At 44.8% G+C, this 19,040-nt stretch overlaps 1 protein-coding gene across 1 annotated transcript in view; it reads right to left on the bottom strand.

The window, feature by feature from the left end:
• The window catches only part of LOC144798201 (struthiocalcin-1-like), a 128,360-nt gene that overhangs the window by 32,171 nt on the left and 77,149 nt on the right, over nucleotides 1-19,040 (bottom strand). Inside the window, exon 2 of the mRNA XM_078668948.1 lies at nucleotides 2,012-2,127. Within this exon, the coding sequence (XP_078525074.1) occupies nucleotides 2,012-2,127 (116 nt within the window). The remainder of the gene's footprint in view (nucleotides 1-2,011; nucleotides 2,128-19,040) is intronic.

Here is a 19,040-nt window from a genome sequence, read left to right as displayed (position 1 = left end):
CTGAATTTCAAGACTGAGGCAGCGCCAAAAATGCCAGAAAGTATCTGGTCTTAGTAAGGCGATATGAGGGCAGGGCAGTAAAGAGGTTACTGTTTTAATTCCAAAAAGTGTCTTTCATGAAAAAAAATCCCAAGATTCCTTTTGAATATCACTGAAACATAGGATATTGGTAAACAGCGTTTACAACGCAATTTTTACCATGCACTACCTTTACCATGCAACTTTTACAACGCAAGTCGTTACAACGACTTGCGTTGGGGGGCGCTGTACGATAGGGAATAGTTTAATTTACTATCCAAAACCTTCCCTACTATCCACGGCGACTGGAGTTGGAATAGTAAATTAAACTATTCACTATCCAGCGCCCCCCAACGCAAGTTGTTGTAACGACTTGCGCTGTAAAAGTTGCGTGGTAAAGGCATGCGTTGTAAAAGCATGCGTAGTAACGACATACATCCTATGATATTTGTCTATTTTTTGTGTCAAATGAATGAGTAGTTTTTTTTATTTTTTATAAATGATGTTTTGAGAATGTCATACCTGTAATCTAGTTTTGAGGTCACTTTGTGTGTGCCGTGTGTACTTTTCACTGAGTAAGGCCTTGCTGGCTCTGCCTAGATATGAAGAAAGAGTCCAGGATCCCTCACTGAACCCTGCTTTTACTTTTAGGTACTAATGTATTCAAATGATGTGGCAGCTCAGGCATGTCTAACAAAAACCCCACAGCCTCCCTCTTGGATGGTATATTACTGTGCGGTGCCCTACTCTGACCCAGAGTGGCAGAATAGAGGGGCCTCTGGTCCAACAATTGAAAATATACTTTCACAAGCTGTGAAGAGCATCCTGAGAAGTGGTAAAAACAGGACTGTACTTCTCATTGCTGTAAATCCTGTTGGATCAGGTGTAGAAACGTGTCAGTGCTGTAAACCCAGTTGAAAAACCAAAGGAAATGATGGACGGAGCGTTGACAATACAAACAATCACCCCCAGTCAACTGATCTGGGTTTAATTCATCACCGTTCTTTAGCCCACCCCAGTTCAGACATGGCTATATGCAAATCAGTCTGACCCTGTGCCTCATGGGAACAGTCCAGCCCGAACTGCCAAGCCATGCCTTCCCTGGACCGGAAACAAGCTTCCGAGGACCGGTTTCTGGCATTTCAGCCGTCTTCAGCCCTGTTGAGTCATCATTGTAAAAAGGCAGGACACACATCATGGACTGAATCACCTCCCTGTCCTAAGTTATCATCAGATCTAGTGGAGAAGTTGTGGCTCACTGGTTAGAAGCGGCAGACCCTAAAGCAGAGGTCAGACCCAGGACCAGGGTTCAATTCCCGCCTCGGCGGGTCTTGGGCTCAATGTCCGTGGACTCCATAATTCTCGCCTCGGTGCCTATTCCAATCATGGAGTCCCACTCTGCACCTCTGGGCAATAGCTTGCTTAATCTCCACAACGGCCCCAGCAGCGCTAGGATGCCTGGCCTCCACCTTGACGGTGCCCAGGAGGGGGCATCTCACAGGGAAAGCCAGGAAGGGTTCCACAGCGGTATACAGCGCCAGGATGCCCCGAGATGGGGCGGCAGTGCGCTTTACAAGTATACACACATTTACATTTACATCCCATATTCCTATAAAACTGGTTTATTCCTTCATGATCCCCTTTCCTTTTGCCTTTGTTGCTCTTCATTTATTACTCTGTTGCTCTGGTTTTCATTGCTTCAATGCACTCCTTACCCTTCTCAGACTTGCTTCCAGTGGTAAAAAGACACAGAGGAGCCTAGGAAGGGATGCTTTTGTCATCACAAGATGTGCTCTGAAACTGTGGATCACAACTGGACTGACATCCACACGCGTTCAATGTAGGTTGAACGACCAGGAGATGGAATATAAGGCTGCGCCCACATTCAGTCCACTGGCCATTGCTGGTCATTATGGGTCATTAATGCCCTCACCACCCTTTCTCTAATTATAACCTTTCCAGTTTTCCATTAAATGACTGTGAACTGAATTACCTCTCCGTCTTTCCAGTTGACCGGGCCGATGAAAGGCTTGTAACACGAGTCCCGGTGCTGAACCCAGCCGTCGTCACAGCACCCCTGGTAGCACAAGCAGTGTTCCTGAGGCAGAGCTGAAAATAACGTGATAAAAGGAAGGTTTCAGCTTAGAAATGAACTTCAGTACTGATTCATTTGAAGAAAGTAGCATCTATTTACCCGGGGTAAATAGTGAATTTTTTCTACTGTTTTCTTGGCCACTGGCTAAATAGTTCAAAGTATTTAGTATTTGACCATTGGCCTTGCAAATAGCAGAAAAACATCACTACTTACTCGATTCCTGTCTAAATAGTAGAGATTCTGCACTATTTGGCCAGCAGTTTTTGGAAATTTACCGCCCACCCTCCAGGCTTCCATCATCCTGTGCTAAGGGAGCCCGCTTGGAAATGAGTTGCCATCCCAGCTTGGGGGTTGTTAGCTCTGCGATGGTTTGGGACAGCAATTGCACTCACAACATATCAATAAACTCCTTTTTGAATTGGAAAGGGAAGGAAAAAACGCCTTTCATAACCCCTGCTATTTGCATTTCAGTAACATTCACAAAAATCCTTTTACTAGTCTAAAGAAATTTCCAACTTATAAAAAGCACATAATAATAAGTACTTTTCTGGTCACAACCCTTGTGATTTTGGGACATGCGGCTCTTCTTGCTAAAACTGGCCTAGCTGCAGGCACTAACTTATAGGTTTAAAGATCCCAAATTTTTTAATGTTTCCAAGTCATTTTGACAGCCATGGCACAGACAGCCTCTCCATTACACCCAGGTCCAAGACATAGGGGTCCATTAGGATGGGGGGCGGATCGCCCCCGCCAGGCCGTCGGTAGCCACCGCCATCCGTGTCGGAATGACCCCCCACCATATTATCATGGCTGGGGGGTACGCAGCAGATGGAAAGACCGGAAAAGCGTTCTATATGGTGGCGGTGTCTATTAGACACCGCCAGCCATATCACAATGGGCATTTTCCAATGCCTTTCCGTGGCGGCATTGCCGCCACAGAAAGGCATGCGGAGGCTACCTGCGGGGGCCTGTTGCGGCCCCCCAGGGATTCCCGGGGGGTGAGGGTTGCACATGCGGGGTACCTATGGTACCACCCTGCATTTCAAAGAAGAACGTGGCAGGCACCGCGCGGTGCCTGTCACATTGTGCTTTGAAATGCACCACATGTAATTTTACCATGGCGGCGGGCGGTGCTTTGAGCACCGCCCGCCGCAATGGTAAACATACAGGATGCGCCCGCCACTGTGGCGGGCGCATCCTAATTACCCCCACGGGACCCCCGCCCTTATGGCGGGCGGCCCCTTTCCACGATGAGATGGCGTGCGGACTAAGTCCGCCCATCATCCTAATGGGCCCCATAGTATCTTGGGAGGCCCTTTTACGAAGCTGCCTCGTGCTTTACAAATGCTCCTATTCCTTTGGATTTACCTGTAGATGTAACTAATGATAAGGATGAGAGGAACCTTAGTAAAACTAGTTAAAGCTGTTTACTCTTCTAAAGCTATGTACTCACTCTAATTCAAAGAGCCCTGGGAATGTACACGGGCCACATAAGGGATTACCAAAAGGCGCTATGTTATGAGAACACCTCCTTGTCTGCAGAATTCTGCAATTAAACATTCAGGTTCAGTTCAATAAAAAAATCTGTCTAAAATACCTTAAAACAAAGATTTGTCAAAGCAAAAATCAGAAATGAAAGCATACCCAAGTAACATAGAGGCATATAGGGGCCCATTACGATGGCGGCCGTAACGGTGAACGGGACCGCCTCCAGAGGTGCGGCGGTCTTGCTGTGCCCATTAGGATGCGGTGGCCACCCTGGCGGTTGCATCCTGCACATTTAACATTGTGGCGGGCGGTGCTGTAAGCAGCACCCGTCACAAGGTTAAATGTGCATGTTGTGCATTGGCATGCACAACGTGACAGGCACCGCTCAGTGCATGCCACCTTGTGCATGCCAATGTAGGGGGGTACCAAGTGCAGCCCCCCACCCCTCAGGGGCCTGCAACGCACCTCAAAGCAATTCCCGTATGTCTTTCCATGCGACATCGCAGCCATGGAAAAGCCTTCTCCGCCAGGCATTCTGATATGACACCGCCACCATATGAGGCCCGAGTTCCACCTAGCAGGCAATCAAAACAATTGCCTGCCCACGGCGGTTGAATAATTTGAACCTCGACGCATTTGATCAAGATGAGCAACCATTGAATAAAGGATCCAAGACTTTTAAATAAATTAATCTTATTGTCTTGGCAAGTTATACAATAAAGGGCTATACAACACAGGAAGTTAATTCCCTGAGGCCAGTCGTTTGGAAGAATTCACAGATTTAACACGCATACTGATTTATACAGAGTCCGATACAGGGACAGTTTAGTGGGGACCCATATCAAGTTTTGGTCGGAGTACCTCTATTTTAGGAGTTAATATAACTTGAATAAGAGACAACGTATTATCTCGTCTTGAAAAAGGTGATGCATATCAAGTCACAAGTCAACACCGAAACGCGTCGACGCATATAACCCAACATTAAATCAGAGGAACTATTAATGGTGCTATCAGCTGATATTATTGGCACCGAATGTATTGATTCAAATCGGATTATTAATTCAAGATGTTTTCTAAATGATTCACTTTCTCTTTTGTCTCTTATGTATACTTTATTGGTATATCAAGTATGTTTATGAGTATATATTCTTTTTAATATTGTGATTTTATGCACTTTTAAATATTTGATGTTATAATTGTACAATACATTTTTAATAGATCTTGTATTATTTCGTTTTTCATATAATAATTTTAATTTTGGTTTTGTCATGTATGGTTTAGGAGCATTCTGATCTCTGACACTAGTGTGATTGAAGGGTGTTTGAATTAGTACATTATCACTAAAATATTCTCCAAGGGGCCCTTTCCTTTGTTGATTATATCAATACCCAGTCCCTTGGTTGGTGGGTCACTCCCTTTTTTTTCTGGACAGGTATAATGTGGCGCAGGGGTTTACAAAGTGATGCATCTACCTAGATGTGTCACTTTGTAAATATGGCGCAACAAGGTGCAGTTTTTACACCGCTGGTGCGTCACAAAAAGTGACGCACCAGCGGCGCAAAAGTGACGCAAGGGCCCATAAATAAGCCCCTGTGTTTCTTCGGGCCCTTGTCAGCTGGGTTCATATCCCCCTGTTCCACATCCTCCTGGCCCACCTGATCCGTCATACCCTGGTCCCAGTTTCCCTGCGCTGCTCTTCATTGTCCTGTTCCTCATCGTCTATTTGTTCCTGGTCCCCTCCGGCTTTGGTGACCCCGGTCCTATTAGATTAGGTTTCCCTGGGCCTTGTCCTTCATGTTGTGGTCCTCGTGGCTCTGGTCATCCTAGCCCTTCTAGTAGTCCAGAATTTGGCCCTTATTCTCCTACTTTTTATCCTCCTACTGCTTACTTCTCAAGCACCCCCTCCACATTGACTTTAGTCAGGTAGAGCCTACAAGCCTATCACACAGATTTCCTTTTAAGCATCTAGCATTTGTTCATGCATTTGTTTAGAACTTTTTAAAAGATTTAATGAGGTAGTAACTGATTCCATAAAGCTTGTGCTTGCATTATAAGTATAGAACTTTCCAAGAAAGATTTAAAAGGCATTGCGGAAGAGCTATTGTTGACCAGAGTATTTTATTAAGGGGGATTTTAGTTGAATGCTTCAATCTATACCAGCTCATATGAAGGCACATTATCTGGCTATTGTTTGCTTTGTGAGTCCAAATTCTAAATGAATCTGTGCCAGTGACACATTTTCTGGAATCTTAAAAGCTTGTCTGAGCCGTCGTCTTTGTGGGGCGCCAAAAGAAGACCTTCTTCCACTGGTCATTATTTTCCTGTACTTAAAGGAATGCTATTCTATGCTATGCTTTGCGGTTATATATGTAGCGCATAGCTGCCCCGGCAAAGGGGCGTCCCAGCACTGGGATCAATGCAAGACGTATTGAAAAAGGTCTTCAATTCAAGAGGTATTTGAACCTGCATGCACGGAGGTCCTCATCCGTGGCTCCAACCCTTCAGCCTGGGACAACTCCTGGTGGCTGACGGCACTAGGGGCAGCCCTGACACCCACCGACCATGCACGCAACCTGAGAATCATCCTCGACTCAACGCTCTTAATGACCAAGCAAGTCAACGCCGTCTCCTCCTCCTGCTTTAACAACCACCGCATGCTCCGCAAGATCTACAGATGGATCCCGACAGATACAGGAAAGACAGTCACCCAGGCCCTCGTCAGCAGCAGACTCGACTACGGAAACACCCTCTACGCGGGAGGCCCGACTAAGCTTTTCAAACGACTACAACGCATCCAAAACGCCTCGGCACGACTGATCCTCAACCTACCATGCCACGGCCACAACACCCCCACCTGAGAAACCTGCACTGGCTCCCCGTCAACATGAGGATATCCTTCAAGCTCCTCACCCACGCACACAAGACACTCCACAAGACTGGCCCAGCTTACCTCAACAGACGGCTCTCCTTCTACATCCCCAACCGCCAGCTACGCTCCGCCGACCTCTCACTCGCCACCGTCCCGCCCATCCAAAGAACAACCACAGGCGGGAGATCCTTCTCCCAGCTCGCCGCCAAGACATGGAACACCCTCCCACTGAGCCTATGACAGACCCAAGACCTGCTGACCTTCAGGAGGATACTCAAGACCTGGCTGTTCGATCAGTAGCGCCTCCCCTCCCCTCCCCCCAGGCACCTTGAGACCCTCACAGGTATATAGTGCGTTTTATAAAAGATTGATTGATTGATAAGGCCATTATTGCTTGTTTAAATCATGGTGATCTGATTCTGAATTGTCGCTTCATTAAATTTCTCACTAAATTTCAACATGTTCTGGATAATAGGCACGGTGAGGCTCACCTCGTCACTGCTCAAGGTAATAGTAGCACTTGGGTATAATCCAACTTAAATATAGATGCTAAAATATCTGTGAAACTTCAAAAAGGGATACAGAATGCAAGTATGATCCAATAAATTTGGTCTCAGGAGAGCAGACCATAGTGGATAAACTATTATGATCAATTTGTAATGTAGATTGGTGATTGAATTCAGCACGTTTATTCTTTTTTTTACTAAAGTATTTTAGGTATATACTTGTGAGGTATTTCTTGTCATTTATATTCCTGGCTATGACTTTAAACAATATAACTCATTCAATCAGGGGGTTTATAAAGCGCGCTAATCTCCCATGAGGGTCTCAAGGCGCTGCAACTGATTAGATAACTGAAACTGATTAGTTGGTCGGAGATGCAGGTCTCTATGGTTTTACATAGGTTTGAAGTTAGAGAGAAGATGTTATGTCCATAAACACAGGCAGAGCAATGATCAAGAGAACAGCAGAGGAGTTATTCCCAGAACATAATGGATAGCACACAGCATTCCCTGATGACCACTCCAGCTCCTGGAAGCCTCACCAAAGAGCGCTCAAGCCAACATTTCAACACTAAAGTGACCTAACAACACAGCTGCAAACCAAAACATGACAGAAGATTTGTGTATTTATGTGGATTTGTTTATATAACACAACTGCACCTGGTGTTATTAAAACGCTTTACAATTGGAGCAACTATACCTTGAAGTTAGTTCAGAGGTGATAACCGCAAACACTGCCTATGATGTTATGTATAAGGTAGAAGGAGGTCCGGTTGATGGAGGGAGGGGGTGAAAAAACTTGCAACCTCCAGGGTTGGTGTAAGAAGCGCGTTGCCTGGGATGAACAAGCTAAGCCAGGTTTGCAGAGACGAGCACCACTTTGAGAATTAGACTAAATGACGTTCAATTAGGAATAGTAGTGTCTACTGAAGGAAGACAAGTTGGGTCATTAATTAAGACTGGGGTCAAGTTAGGCTTTTTCATTATTGGGGTAATCTGTCAAACATCTAACAGTTTGGAGAAGACACCTGTAGGATAATATATTGTAGATTAGGTAGCACCTCATCTGTTCAAAGGGGTGGATATTCTGTTCAATGATGCTGGTAGAGTTTATGCACGCATTCTTCTGTGCAGAAGCTCAATGTTGTAACTTTCTTTGTCAAAGAATCATGGCTCACTTACATTTCATGTGCAGTCATGATTCTACCCTGGTGATAACAGAGCACTGAGTAGAAAGTTGGTTAAAGGACAAAGAGCTGAGCAGGTTGTGCTACACGTTGGTGGAATAAAGTTGATATAGACTTCTTGTGGCCTCAGAAGAACTTCTTAACATTGATAACAAGTTACCTGTGAGGGGCAAGACGTCCACCAGCACCCCTCAGAAGCTTCATTTGAACTCGGCCTCTTTCAGCATTTCCAATACCAACCTTCAATCATTTTCAAGAGTTCCTATTGAAGTTGTGTGGACACCATGAGTATCCTGATAGTTATGCGGTTTAGCTGACTTGTTAGTAGGTTCAGTGAAATTTTTTATTAATTCACCACAATGACAGTTACGCCAACTGCGTGCTGCTCTCGCGCGCCTCGGATTCTTTAATGGGAGCAGGTCACACGCAGGACATTATCTCCTTCTCAAGCACATACCTGGGGGTGCTTTCAAGTAATTCCTGACGTGAGAGAACCACAGTGTGTACCTTGGGGAGGATTCCAGGTCATGTGGGCGGGACGCATCCTACTGAGGCTGCTGCTTGAGATGCCCAGTAATTTAACTGAATGTCGCATCAATATTCTGGATGCTTGTGGATTTCTGGTGACTTCCAACATCGCCTAGCTCCAGTATTTTTATTTTAAATTATTATGTTAGTCTATTATGTGCAGAGTTTTATTTTACTTTGTTACTTGAGGAGTTAATATTTTAGCCTGGTATTTGAGTTTTTATTTTAGCTAATTCTTTTGATCTTTTATTTTAGTTTACTGTTTGTACTTACTTACAGGTTAACATGGTCGTAACAGGCATATCACAGCCTCCACAGTTTTTATCAGACTGTGGTAAGCCACTTCTACCCTGGAAGAAGTGGAAAAAACTTTTTGACTCATATCTACTTCCCTTAGGGAATAAAAAGCTCTCAGAGGCAGGAAACAGGGACTTTTATTGCAATATATATGAAAGTCTGAATGAAATTGGACTTGGCCATGACAAGGGCCAACCAAGAGATATTTAGGATATGACCCTTAAAATGTTAGAACAGCACTTTGGTCCACGCATCAATGTTGTCATGGAGAGACACAAGTTATTTTCTAGAGTTCAAACAAAATCTGAGAAAGCGCGCAATTATATAGCATCCCTGAAAAGTTTAGTGGGAACATGCAAATTTGGTAACCTGTCAGACTTACTTATAAAGGATCAGCTTGAGCGTTATACTAATGACACAAGGGTTTATACTAAGGAAACACTCTTGACTAAGAATCCATAATCGAAGGAGGCAGCAGACATAATGGAAGGAATAAAAAGCACCTCCTGTTGAGTCAAGGAGATGAGGAGCACACCTCCTACAATGGTGGAGAGAGTGTCTAAAGCCATTGTAGGGAAGGAGATAAGTGAAGACAGCAAAAAAAGCATTAAAGAACCCACACAGACTAAGGGGAAGGTTCAAGATAAAGATTCCAGGAGCAAATGTTTAGCCTTAACCACTTGTTTAATAGTACTAATTGTTTTGCATGCGATGTAGTCTGTAGGAACTGTGGAAAGAGAGTCTGCTATGCTTGCATGTGTAAAAACACTAGGGTGCATGATTTGTATGAATTACATGAGGGTTGTCAAAAGGTTACATTACAAGTGAAGAGCTCAGTGAAAGGTGTCAACAAAGTGGAAGTGGATGTTGATGTCGGACAGATCAGAATGCCTGAGTGTGAAATGACCATTGGTGGGAAGCAGCACATGGTCCTTGCCGATTCGGGTTCTCCCTACACACTCATAGGAGATAAGAGTTAGGAAATGATTTAAGGGAAAGGAAATATACATTTGCTACCCCCAGACATTAACTCAGAGGGTTACGGGGGTGTGAGCATTGATCTGATTGGTTTTACTGTCATGCACATCGCATTTTAGGGTAGACAGACAGTAGGCAAAGTTTTTGTGGCCAAACGTGGAGACATCCTCTTAAGGTGGCCGCACCAGAGAGGCTTGGGTATTATTCCTAATCCCAACTGTGAAGAACAGGTCCTACTTGCTGCCATAGTGGCGGAAAGTTAGGAAGTTTTACAAGAATTTCAGGATGCGTTCAGAGATGAGCTGGGTTTATTAAAAGATTTCCAGCACACAATAATTTTGAAAAACAAGGCCAGGCCTATAGTGCAAAGAATGAGAAGGGTCCCAATTTGATGTTGAAGCCATTGCCATTGAAGACACTGAAAAAACTTTGTCCTTGGGGGTGATCGAGGAGATTGAATCATTGACGTGGTTGGTTCCCATTGTGTTGGCTCCTAAGGGCAGTGAGAGCAAGATCAGTATATGTGTCGACCTGGGAGACCTTTATCAATGTATTTGTGTGGATCATCAGCCTCTGCCCAACATAGCTGAGGTTTTAGCATTACTTAAGGATGCAGGAGTATTCAGTGTGATAGACCTATTGGCTGCCAACCATCAAGTACAGTTCCATGAGGACTACAAGGCACTGACATCCTTTGTGACACCACTAGGGGCATTCAGGTTTGTGAGACTGCCTTTTGGCTTAGCTTTAGCTGCAGTGTCTTTTCAATGTCTCATGGAGAATGTACTTAAAGGGATTGACTCTGTGGCTTTTTTCCAAGGCGACATCTTGGTATACGGAAGGGACACACAGAGTCATGATCTTGTCCTCAGGCAGGTGCCAGCAAGACTGAGGAAGAGAGGCCTCACACTAGAAAGGGAGAAATGCAAATTTGGCATACACGCGATTTCCTACTGTATCAGCGAAGGGCAGAGTGTTGTAGAGGGCAATGTAGAGGATAATGTACAGAGTCAAGGTGGTGTTCCTTGTGGTCATTGACTCAAGAAGAAACCTGTTCATTTGAAGAACTATGTCTGAGGCGAGGTGGCAGTTGGGTCTTGCACGGTTTCACGATGGTTCATAGTTACATCTGCATTTAATTGATTTGTGTTAGACTGACGATGATGTTTTACTCAGTGTATATTATTGATGCTGCTGGCTGTTTGTTTAAGAACTATATAGTGTTCTATTTTGGTGCTATGTGTGGTACGGTGAAGGAACATTGGGAGGAGAACATAGAATGAGAGACTGTTGGAGGTTGGCGTTTGGGAAGTGTGGAGAAGGAGTAAAGCTGTATGCCATGCCGCTCCTAATGCTGGACATGTGTTTGCTGAAATAAATTAAACCAACCTCACCTGCATAGCGTGATCATTTTAACACTATGCTATTTGTTTTCATTATCAGTTTTATCTTTCTTTGGTAGGTTCCTCCAGTATTGTAATGTAAATATGTCATTTATTTATTTTCCAATTTTCTTCGTTTTCGTTTTGTTAATATTTTCATAGTCAATTTTTTGTCCACATATTTGAGGGGTGATTGCAGAGTTCTCCATTGTGTAATTCACATTTCTGTTGTACAGTTGATAAGGGGAGATGTGTTTTAACTCACTTTGTCAAAGAATCATGACTCACTTTCATTCCATGTGAAGTCATCATTCTACCATGATGATAACGGACCACTTAGCGGAGAGTTGGTTGAAGGGCAAAGAGCTGAGCAGGTTCTGCTACATGTTGGTTGAATAAAGACGAAGATGTAAACTTCTTGAAGCATCAAAAGTACTTCTTAACACTCAGTCACTTACTGTTCTATCTGTTTGCATTGTTTGCCCTAAGATGGCAGGGTATGCCCAGATGTGGGTCCCTTGCTCCCTTTGACACTGGATCCAAGCTAGCCTGGCAGATGAAAGTTGACATACCCTGAAACCGGTCCCAGGATGCTTGTTTCCGGTACAGTGAGGACCTGGCTTGGCAGTTCGGGCTCGACTGTTCCCATGAGGCACAGGGTCAAGACTGATTTGCATATTCAAAGTGAGCTAAACAACGATGGTGGATTCAACCGAGATCTGTGACTGAGGGTGAGTGTTTGATAAGTTTCAGCACTCCGTCCATCATCTCCTTGTGTTTGCATTGCTCGCCCTAAGTTGGCAGGGTTTGACCAGACATGGGTCCCTTGCTCACTTTGCCACTGGAATCAAGCTAGCCTGGCTGATGAAGGGTGTTACCCTGAAACCGGACCCAGGATGCTTGTTTCGGATACAGGGAAGATATAGCTTGGCAGTTCGGGTCGACTGTTCCCATGAGGCACAGGGTCAAGACTGATTTGCATATTCAAAGTGAGCTAAACAACGATGGTGGATTCAACCGAGATCTGTGACTGAGGGTGAGTGTTTGATAAGTTTCAGCACTCCGTCCATCATCTCCTTGTGTTTGCATTGCTCGCCCTAAGTTGGCAGGGTATGACCAGACATGGGCCCCTTGCTCACTTTGCCACTGGAATCAAGCTAGCCTGGCTGATGAAGGGTGTTACCCTGAAACCGGACCCAGGATGCTTGTTTCGGATACAGGGAAGATATAGCTTGGCAGTTCGGGTCGACTGTTCCCATGAGGCACAGGGTCAAGACTGATTTGCATATTCAAAGTGAGCTAAACAACGATGGTGGATTCAACCCAGATCTGTGACTGAGGGTGAGTGTTTGATAAGTTTCAGCACTCCGTCCATCATCTCCTTGTGTTTGCATTGCTCGCCCTAAGTTGGCAGGGTATGACCAGACATGGGCCCCTTGCTCACTTTGCCACTGGAATCAAGCTAGCCTGGCTGATGAAGGGTGTTACCCTGAAACCGGACCCAGGATGCTTGTTTCCGGTCCAGGGAAGACATGGCTTGGCAGTTCAGACTGGACTGTTCCCATGAGGCACAGGTTTAAGACTGATTTGCATATAGCTGGGTATGAAGTGGGGTGGAGAAGTGAGCTAAAAAACAATAATGGATTAAACCCAGATCTGTGACTGGGGGTGAGTGTTTGATAAGTTTCAGCACTCCGTCCATCATCTCCTTGTATTTGCAAAGCACATAGACCTGCCATTTTATATCTATAGGTGTTTCTGCATTGACTGGTGATTTTAGTCTGTGTCTAGGTGAATGTTCAAATGAGTTGATGAGTTGATAAATGCATGGGTGCGTAGTGCAGTCATTGATCAGCATAGTGACTCATTTTTCACTTTCATCCATCCATGCACTCATTGGAATGCAGCCCTCAGTACAGAAATACACTTAGGAATTACATGAATAAATGTGTGCAGGAAATAAATCAGAGAGCGAGCAGTAGCAAATGTGTGGAACAGGCAATGAATGTGGTGTTTGACTCAGGAATGAATGATTGAATGTGCAGAATTGAATGAGTGCAGCAGAGAAAGAATGAGTAGAGGAATGAGTGTGTGAATGTACAGGGCTGAATGAGTGGAGTAGAAAATGAGTGAGTGACTACAACAGTGAATGTGCGTACAAGAATTAATGAGTGCAGAGGAGTGTTCAGGAGTGAATGACTGCAGCACGGAATAAGTAAGATAAAAAAAATGAATAATTGAGTATACAAGAGTGAATGACTGTGGCAGTAGTGAGTGAATGACTACACACAGTGTGCATTCAACAGAGAGTGGGAGGCTGAAGCACTGAGGGGCCCTGCGTCACTTTTGCAGCACGTAAAGTGGTACATGTGTGACGGGGCTTGCAATCTGATTCATGAAGCCACGCAAAGCCACCCTGCGTGGCTTTGATTGGCCTCATAAATCATGTGTAAGGCGACGCAGCACAGATCGCTGCGTTCCCTTACTCTGCACCTGGGAGGCGTTCCATGGGCATTGCGGTGGGTTTTCCCACGCAACACCAATTGATTTTGATGCTGCCCTAAATTTACAAAATCATGTATCCCTGGGGAATCGACAAATCTGCACACCTCTGAAGGCGTAATGAGGAGAAATACGTATATTTTGCCAAATAATTTCCTCTCTCCCTGTGTGCTGAATTTTACATTGAAAGTAGAGGTGGGCGGAATTTGCGTAATCGCGTTACGCAAGTCTCTGCGAAACGGTAAAAAATCTCCGCGAACACGTAGAAATTCCTCAAACACGTGGAATTGCTTGTTCGCTACGCTTTTTTACTGTTCGCAATCGCTGTTTGTATGCTCGGGGGGAAATATCTCCCGAACACGCATTTTAAGAACGCGAACAAGCAAAACTCGGAACGCGACATTACCCAAATTCCGCAAATTCTGCAAACGGAACGGAATTTACCACCCAGATTGTTTGTGTGCAGGAAGATACCCCTTTGTGCACAAAAACAATCCTGGCTTGAACGGAGGCCCCCTTGCACCATGGTGGAAGGGTGCCTAGATTGGTGCTGGGCTGCTGAAATGGTGCCAGCGAAGGGTGAAAGGGGAGGAATGCACCGTATTGCATAAATACGGTGCCTTCCTGCCCTTTCACTTTGGCATTGGGTAATGCATCAAGGTGCGTTCCTGCGCTTCCCTACGCCATCATCCACAAAATGAGGGCCGGAGGGCTCAAAGCAATGAGTGAGTGCATTTGAGAGAATGTGAGAAATGAGATTGTGAAAGTAATACTTCTGACGGTCTGTTGCCAGATCCATAAAATAAACACAGGTGCAGCAAAAAAATCCAAAATGAAATCTCCAAGGTGCCGAGGAGACCTGGTAGAGGAGAAGGGGTCACAGGGCTGTCCATGCTGGGATGAACTTGTTAGAAACACGTGGAGGTGGCACCTGACACAATAACACACTAGAACAAAAAAAAAGCCATTCTTTGTGTGAAAAGAGCTGCTAATGCACTATAAAGAGGGCGAGCTGCAGCCCTAACGCAGGTAACTATCAGATGCATGCTTCACACATGTGCACGCACACACACACCTATGCTCACACACTTTCACTCTCATGCTTGTGTCAAGTTTTGTGGGCCTCATTTATAATATTTTGACGCACAGCAGCTCAGGGTGTGTGCGTTGTATGCAGGAATGTTTTTGTGCAGGAAAGGACACCTTCCTGCACAAAAACAATCACCAGAGGAGTTTTCCTCTTTCGATGTGTGCGGCAGAATGCAGCACACATAGGAAAGGTAAAAGAGAAGAAATAAAGGTATTTCTCCTCGTTGTGCCTCCCTTGCTCCTCCCCTGGGGAGCGGTTAGAATCTGACTCATTCCCGGGTTTATGACACTGTAAACCTGGGATGTGTCAGGTTCCATGGATGTTGCGTGGGAACTCCCAAAGCAACACCCACGGAACGCTCCTTTCACGCAGAGTAATGCACGAAAGGGGCCATATTTACAAGGCCATGAAAAGGCGCGCAAGATGGCTCTCCAAGGCCTTGTAATAACACGTATATTTAGTAATTCGAATTTCCTAAGTGACAGAGAGAGACTACCTTTAAGGCAGATGTGCACATTGTGCACAAGCAGAAGCCAGTCTCTGAAATTAAAGAGTCAGGGACTGATGTGAGGTTACCCTTTAACCCTATGTTTTGGTGGGCGGAGGCCAAATATGATTGACAATTTAACAAACCAATGAATGAAAATGGTGCCCTAAAGCTCCTGTATGTATGTTATATTATGTGTGATTTTATTTGCAAAACTACTATCAGATGAAAAAGCTAGGCTGTGTCAGAGAAAAGACTTAAAACGTGAAATCAATGACACAGATCTTCAATCCCTTTCTCCTGCAGCTGCTCAGTGGACTGCTCACCCCAGGGACAATACTCAGAAGAGACACAAATCTCACCTGGGGTGGAGGCTGAGATGCTCAGAGCTAGGAGGAGGATACCAAGCATGGCGGCTGCTGAGGAAGATGCTCAGAGTGAACCTGTCTGAAAAAGAAACACAGCTTTACCTCCAGCAGTTAAAACATTTACAAAGCAACTTCAGCAGTGAAAACAGATGTTTGTATTCATGCGTAACAGCAGACAATACCCTTGATTACCAGGTGAACCCCCAAACTGTTCCCTGCAAAACGTGTGCAGAGATAGTGATAAATGCACCCCTAGGGCAGTGCCAAAGCAGGGAAGACATACCATGAAATGCCCATTGCGCCCCCGGGGCACTCTCTGTAGTACAGCCCCAGGGATATTATTCCATTAATGTCAGTGGGTCCATTGCGGTGACCTGAAAGGTGACTCTATTAAAGTCAATGCTGCTGTTGAGCTACAACTGAACATCAGTTTCAATCAATTCATCACCAAGCAAAGCGATGCTTTGGTCATTCACACTGGGTCCCTTTCCCTAAGACATCACAAGAGCAGGGAAACACAAAGGGCCTCATTATGAACGGAAAGCATTCTGACCGGCTTGTGTCTGAATGGTTTCCGACCGAATCGAATTCAGGGAGTCCGACCAACCGATTATGATGTTTCCAAACACTGTTTAGTCGGACTCCCTTTGACTTCAATGGGAGTCTGTGTTCCGACCGGCAACACAGGCTCCCATTTAAATGTTCTCGGAAATCCTTACACCCTGTAGCACACACCCCTTTTGGTGCCTGCCACGCCATGTATGGTTCAAAAGAGGAGACCGAACCAGAGGCCCCAGGGTGAAGGGGCGCCTACTACAGGCCTACAATGTCAGATTCCGACAGCCAATCCATATTGGTCAAATCGATTCAGAAAGGCTGTCCAGATCCGACATCGTAATGCGTCGGTTGGAAACACGGTCCATAGACCTGTACGATTTCGCTCCGACTGACTCGGTTTCTCTGAATGCCAGTCACAACAACCGAACGGGTTCAGACTATCGTAATCGTTTGGTCGGATGTGTTTCAGAGTCGGTCGGAAACGCGGGTCCCAAATCAGATTTGAATAAACTGAATCCCGTTCAGAGCCTTTCCGATCGACATCGTAATTGGCCCCAGAGTGTCTGGTCTCTAGAGCAATCTTTGTTCTGACCCCTCATCGAAGAGTCGCTTCATATCACTGCAGCAGATATCACAAAAATATGAAACCTCTTCTACCTGCAAGGTTCATATCCTATAAACTAAGGTTGGCATTATAAGTCTACTTTCAAGACAATCCTGAGGCTGTTTTCAAAATCCATCAAACTAGGGTCTGGTTTCAGATGGACAAGGAAAAGGGTCGATACCCTCTGCCTGCCTGAAGCAATCCCTTCTTTTAGAGGCGGGTGTTTAACTGATGGTATAGACCCATGACTTCCCCATATTATGATACTACTGTAGAACTTGTTTTCCCATTTAAAAAATCTAGAATCATATCTCTTACAATGGGGTAGATCCCGTCTTCAAATACGGACTGCGTTCTGTGACCGAGCCATGTTGATTTAGAATCAACGTTGAGCGGTGACAGAACACCGTCCGTATTTGAAGTAGGGATTTACTCCATTGTAAGAGATATTCAAACACCAGTGATGCAAAAATTACTTAGATGGAAATTGATTATTCTGTGACAATATTGAAAGCCTTTAGAAAGCTCCAGGCTCAATAACCCGAGGGGGTGAAACACGTGTTGGCTGTTACTGATCCAATTAAAGTGGTGCTATGAACACACTGGAATGATTCTGTTTGATTTTTTAAACAGGAAAACGTTAGCATTATAGGTAACTAAAAGGATCTTAGAGGAAGAATTATTGTCCCAGAGACAAAGAACTTTATAAACTGGCTAATAATAATAATACCAACAGCAATAATATTACCAATACGTGGTGAACGTCTCGTCTGGACATACGCTGCATACATGTATTAAATACAACCAACGTACCCCGCGGTGTTCTTTCTAGCGGAATCCTCGCGGTATTAGAAGTATAAAAGTACTCACAATGAAAATCCCACTAGAGAGCAGCAGATTACTTTAAACTGATCTTCACTCTATTAATAGAACATTCTTAACAGCAAGAAGCTTTTCAACAAGGGGTTCATTTTACACTTCACCACAAATGATAACACCCACATTCAAGAAGCACTTTTGATGCTTATTTTTATGGCAATCCTGAAGTGCTAATAATGTAGAGTCATAGTGGATATTTCCCACTCTGAGCATCAACAACCGTCATTGGTTGTCATGAAGGACAGTACAGTGGTGGAGAGAATCCAGTTACTGTAAATATGTGTTGATAACATAGATGGATTATGTAGGGTTTGCTCTTCCGCGTCTTTATTAGAGATGTAAGTGTCCCTCACAGTTTAACTGTGAAGGTTAATATTATTACAAGCAGTTAACCCCTTGCATGCTGCCGCGATTCTGCGCCTGTGTGGCAAAATTGCGAGTGGGCTGGTTTAAGACGGCCCCCAGCCGTCATCAGCACACGAGCGCCGTAGTGTATGACGGATGGGGGCCGTCATCAGCATACAAGGGGTTAAAGAAGTCCAGAAAGTTATTTGCATCAGGGAGGCAGAGAATCAGCAACACAAGAGGTAAATGTAGTGTATGTGTCACCTCCTCGGCCTGATGTAGTGAGAGGGCTGGAGTGTTTCGGTGTCATAAAGTAAAGAGCCACAGGAGCAGGAGAGTAGGGCTGGAGTGTGTAGTGTCACAGAGTAAAGAACCCCTGGAGCAGAGAGTATGGCTTGGGTGCGTAGTGTAAGACTGTAAAGAACCCCTGGTGCAAAAGAGAAGGGCTAGGGTGTGTAGTGTCAGACAGTAAAGAATCCGCGGAGCAGGAGACTAGGTCTGGACCAGTGCTTTAAATGGACCGGTACTCACCAGTATGGCACTTTTTTATTTTCTCCACTTGAGTCCCGGAGCTTTTCCTCAGAGAAGGAGAGTACTGGTACTCACAGGGGGCCTGGCTTCGACGCAAGTGTTATTGCTCATAAATTCATGTGTGTCTTTCAAATGGGGGAAGCCTCGGCTGAGCTGGTACAAGAGCACCAGAACAGCATCTCTTGTCTAGAGGGCACAGCAACATATTTATGCTGCTGTGGAATTTATGAGAGATTTAAAAACAAAAAAGTATTATATAAACAGAAAAACTGACAGTTTTTGACAGTTTTTCTGTTTATAATACTTGTATTTTGTGATTTTGTGTTTAAAA

This window comes from Lissotriton helveticus, chromosome 12, assembly GCF_964261635.1.
Source record: "Lissotriton helveticus chromosome 12, aLisHel1.1, whole genome shotgun sequence".
Taxonomy (NCBI): domain Eukaryota; kingdom Metazoa; phylum Chordata; class Amphibia; order Caudata; family Salamandridae; genus Lissotriton; species Lissotriton helveticus.
Note: the sequence above shows the minus strand (reverse complement) of the source record. Positions and strands in the feature narration are given on the sequence as shown.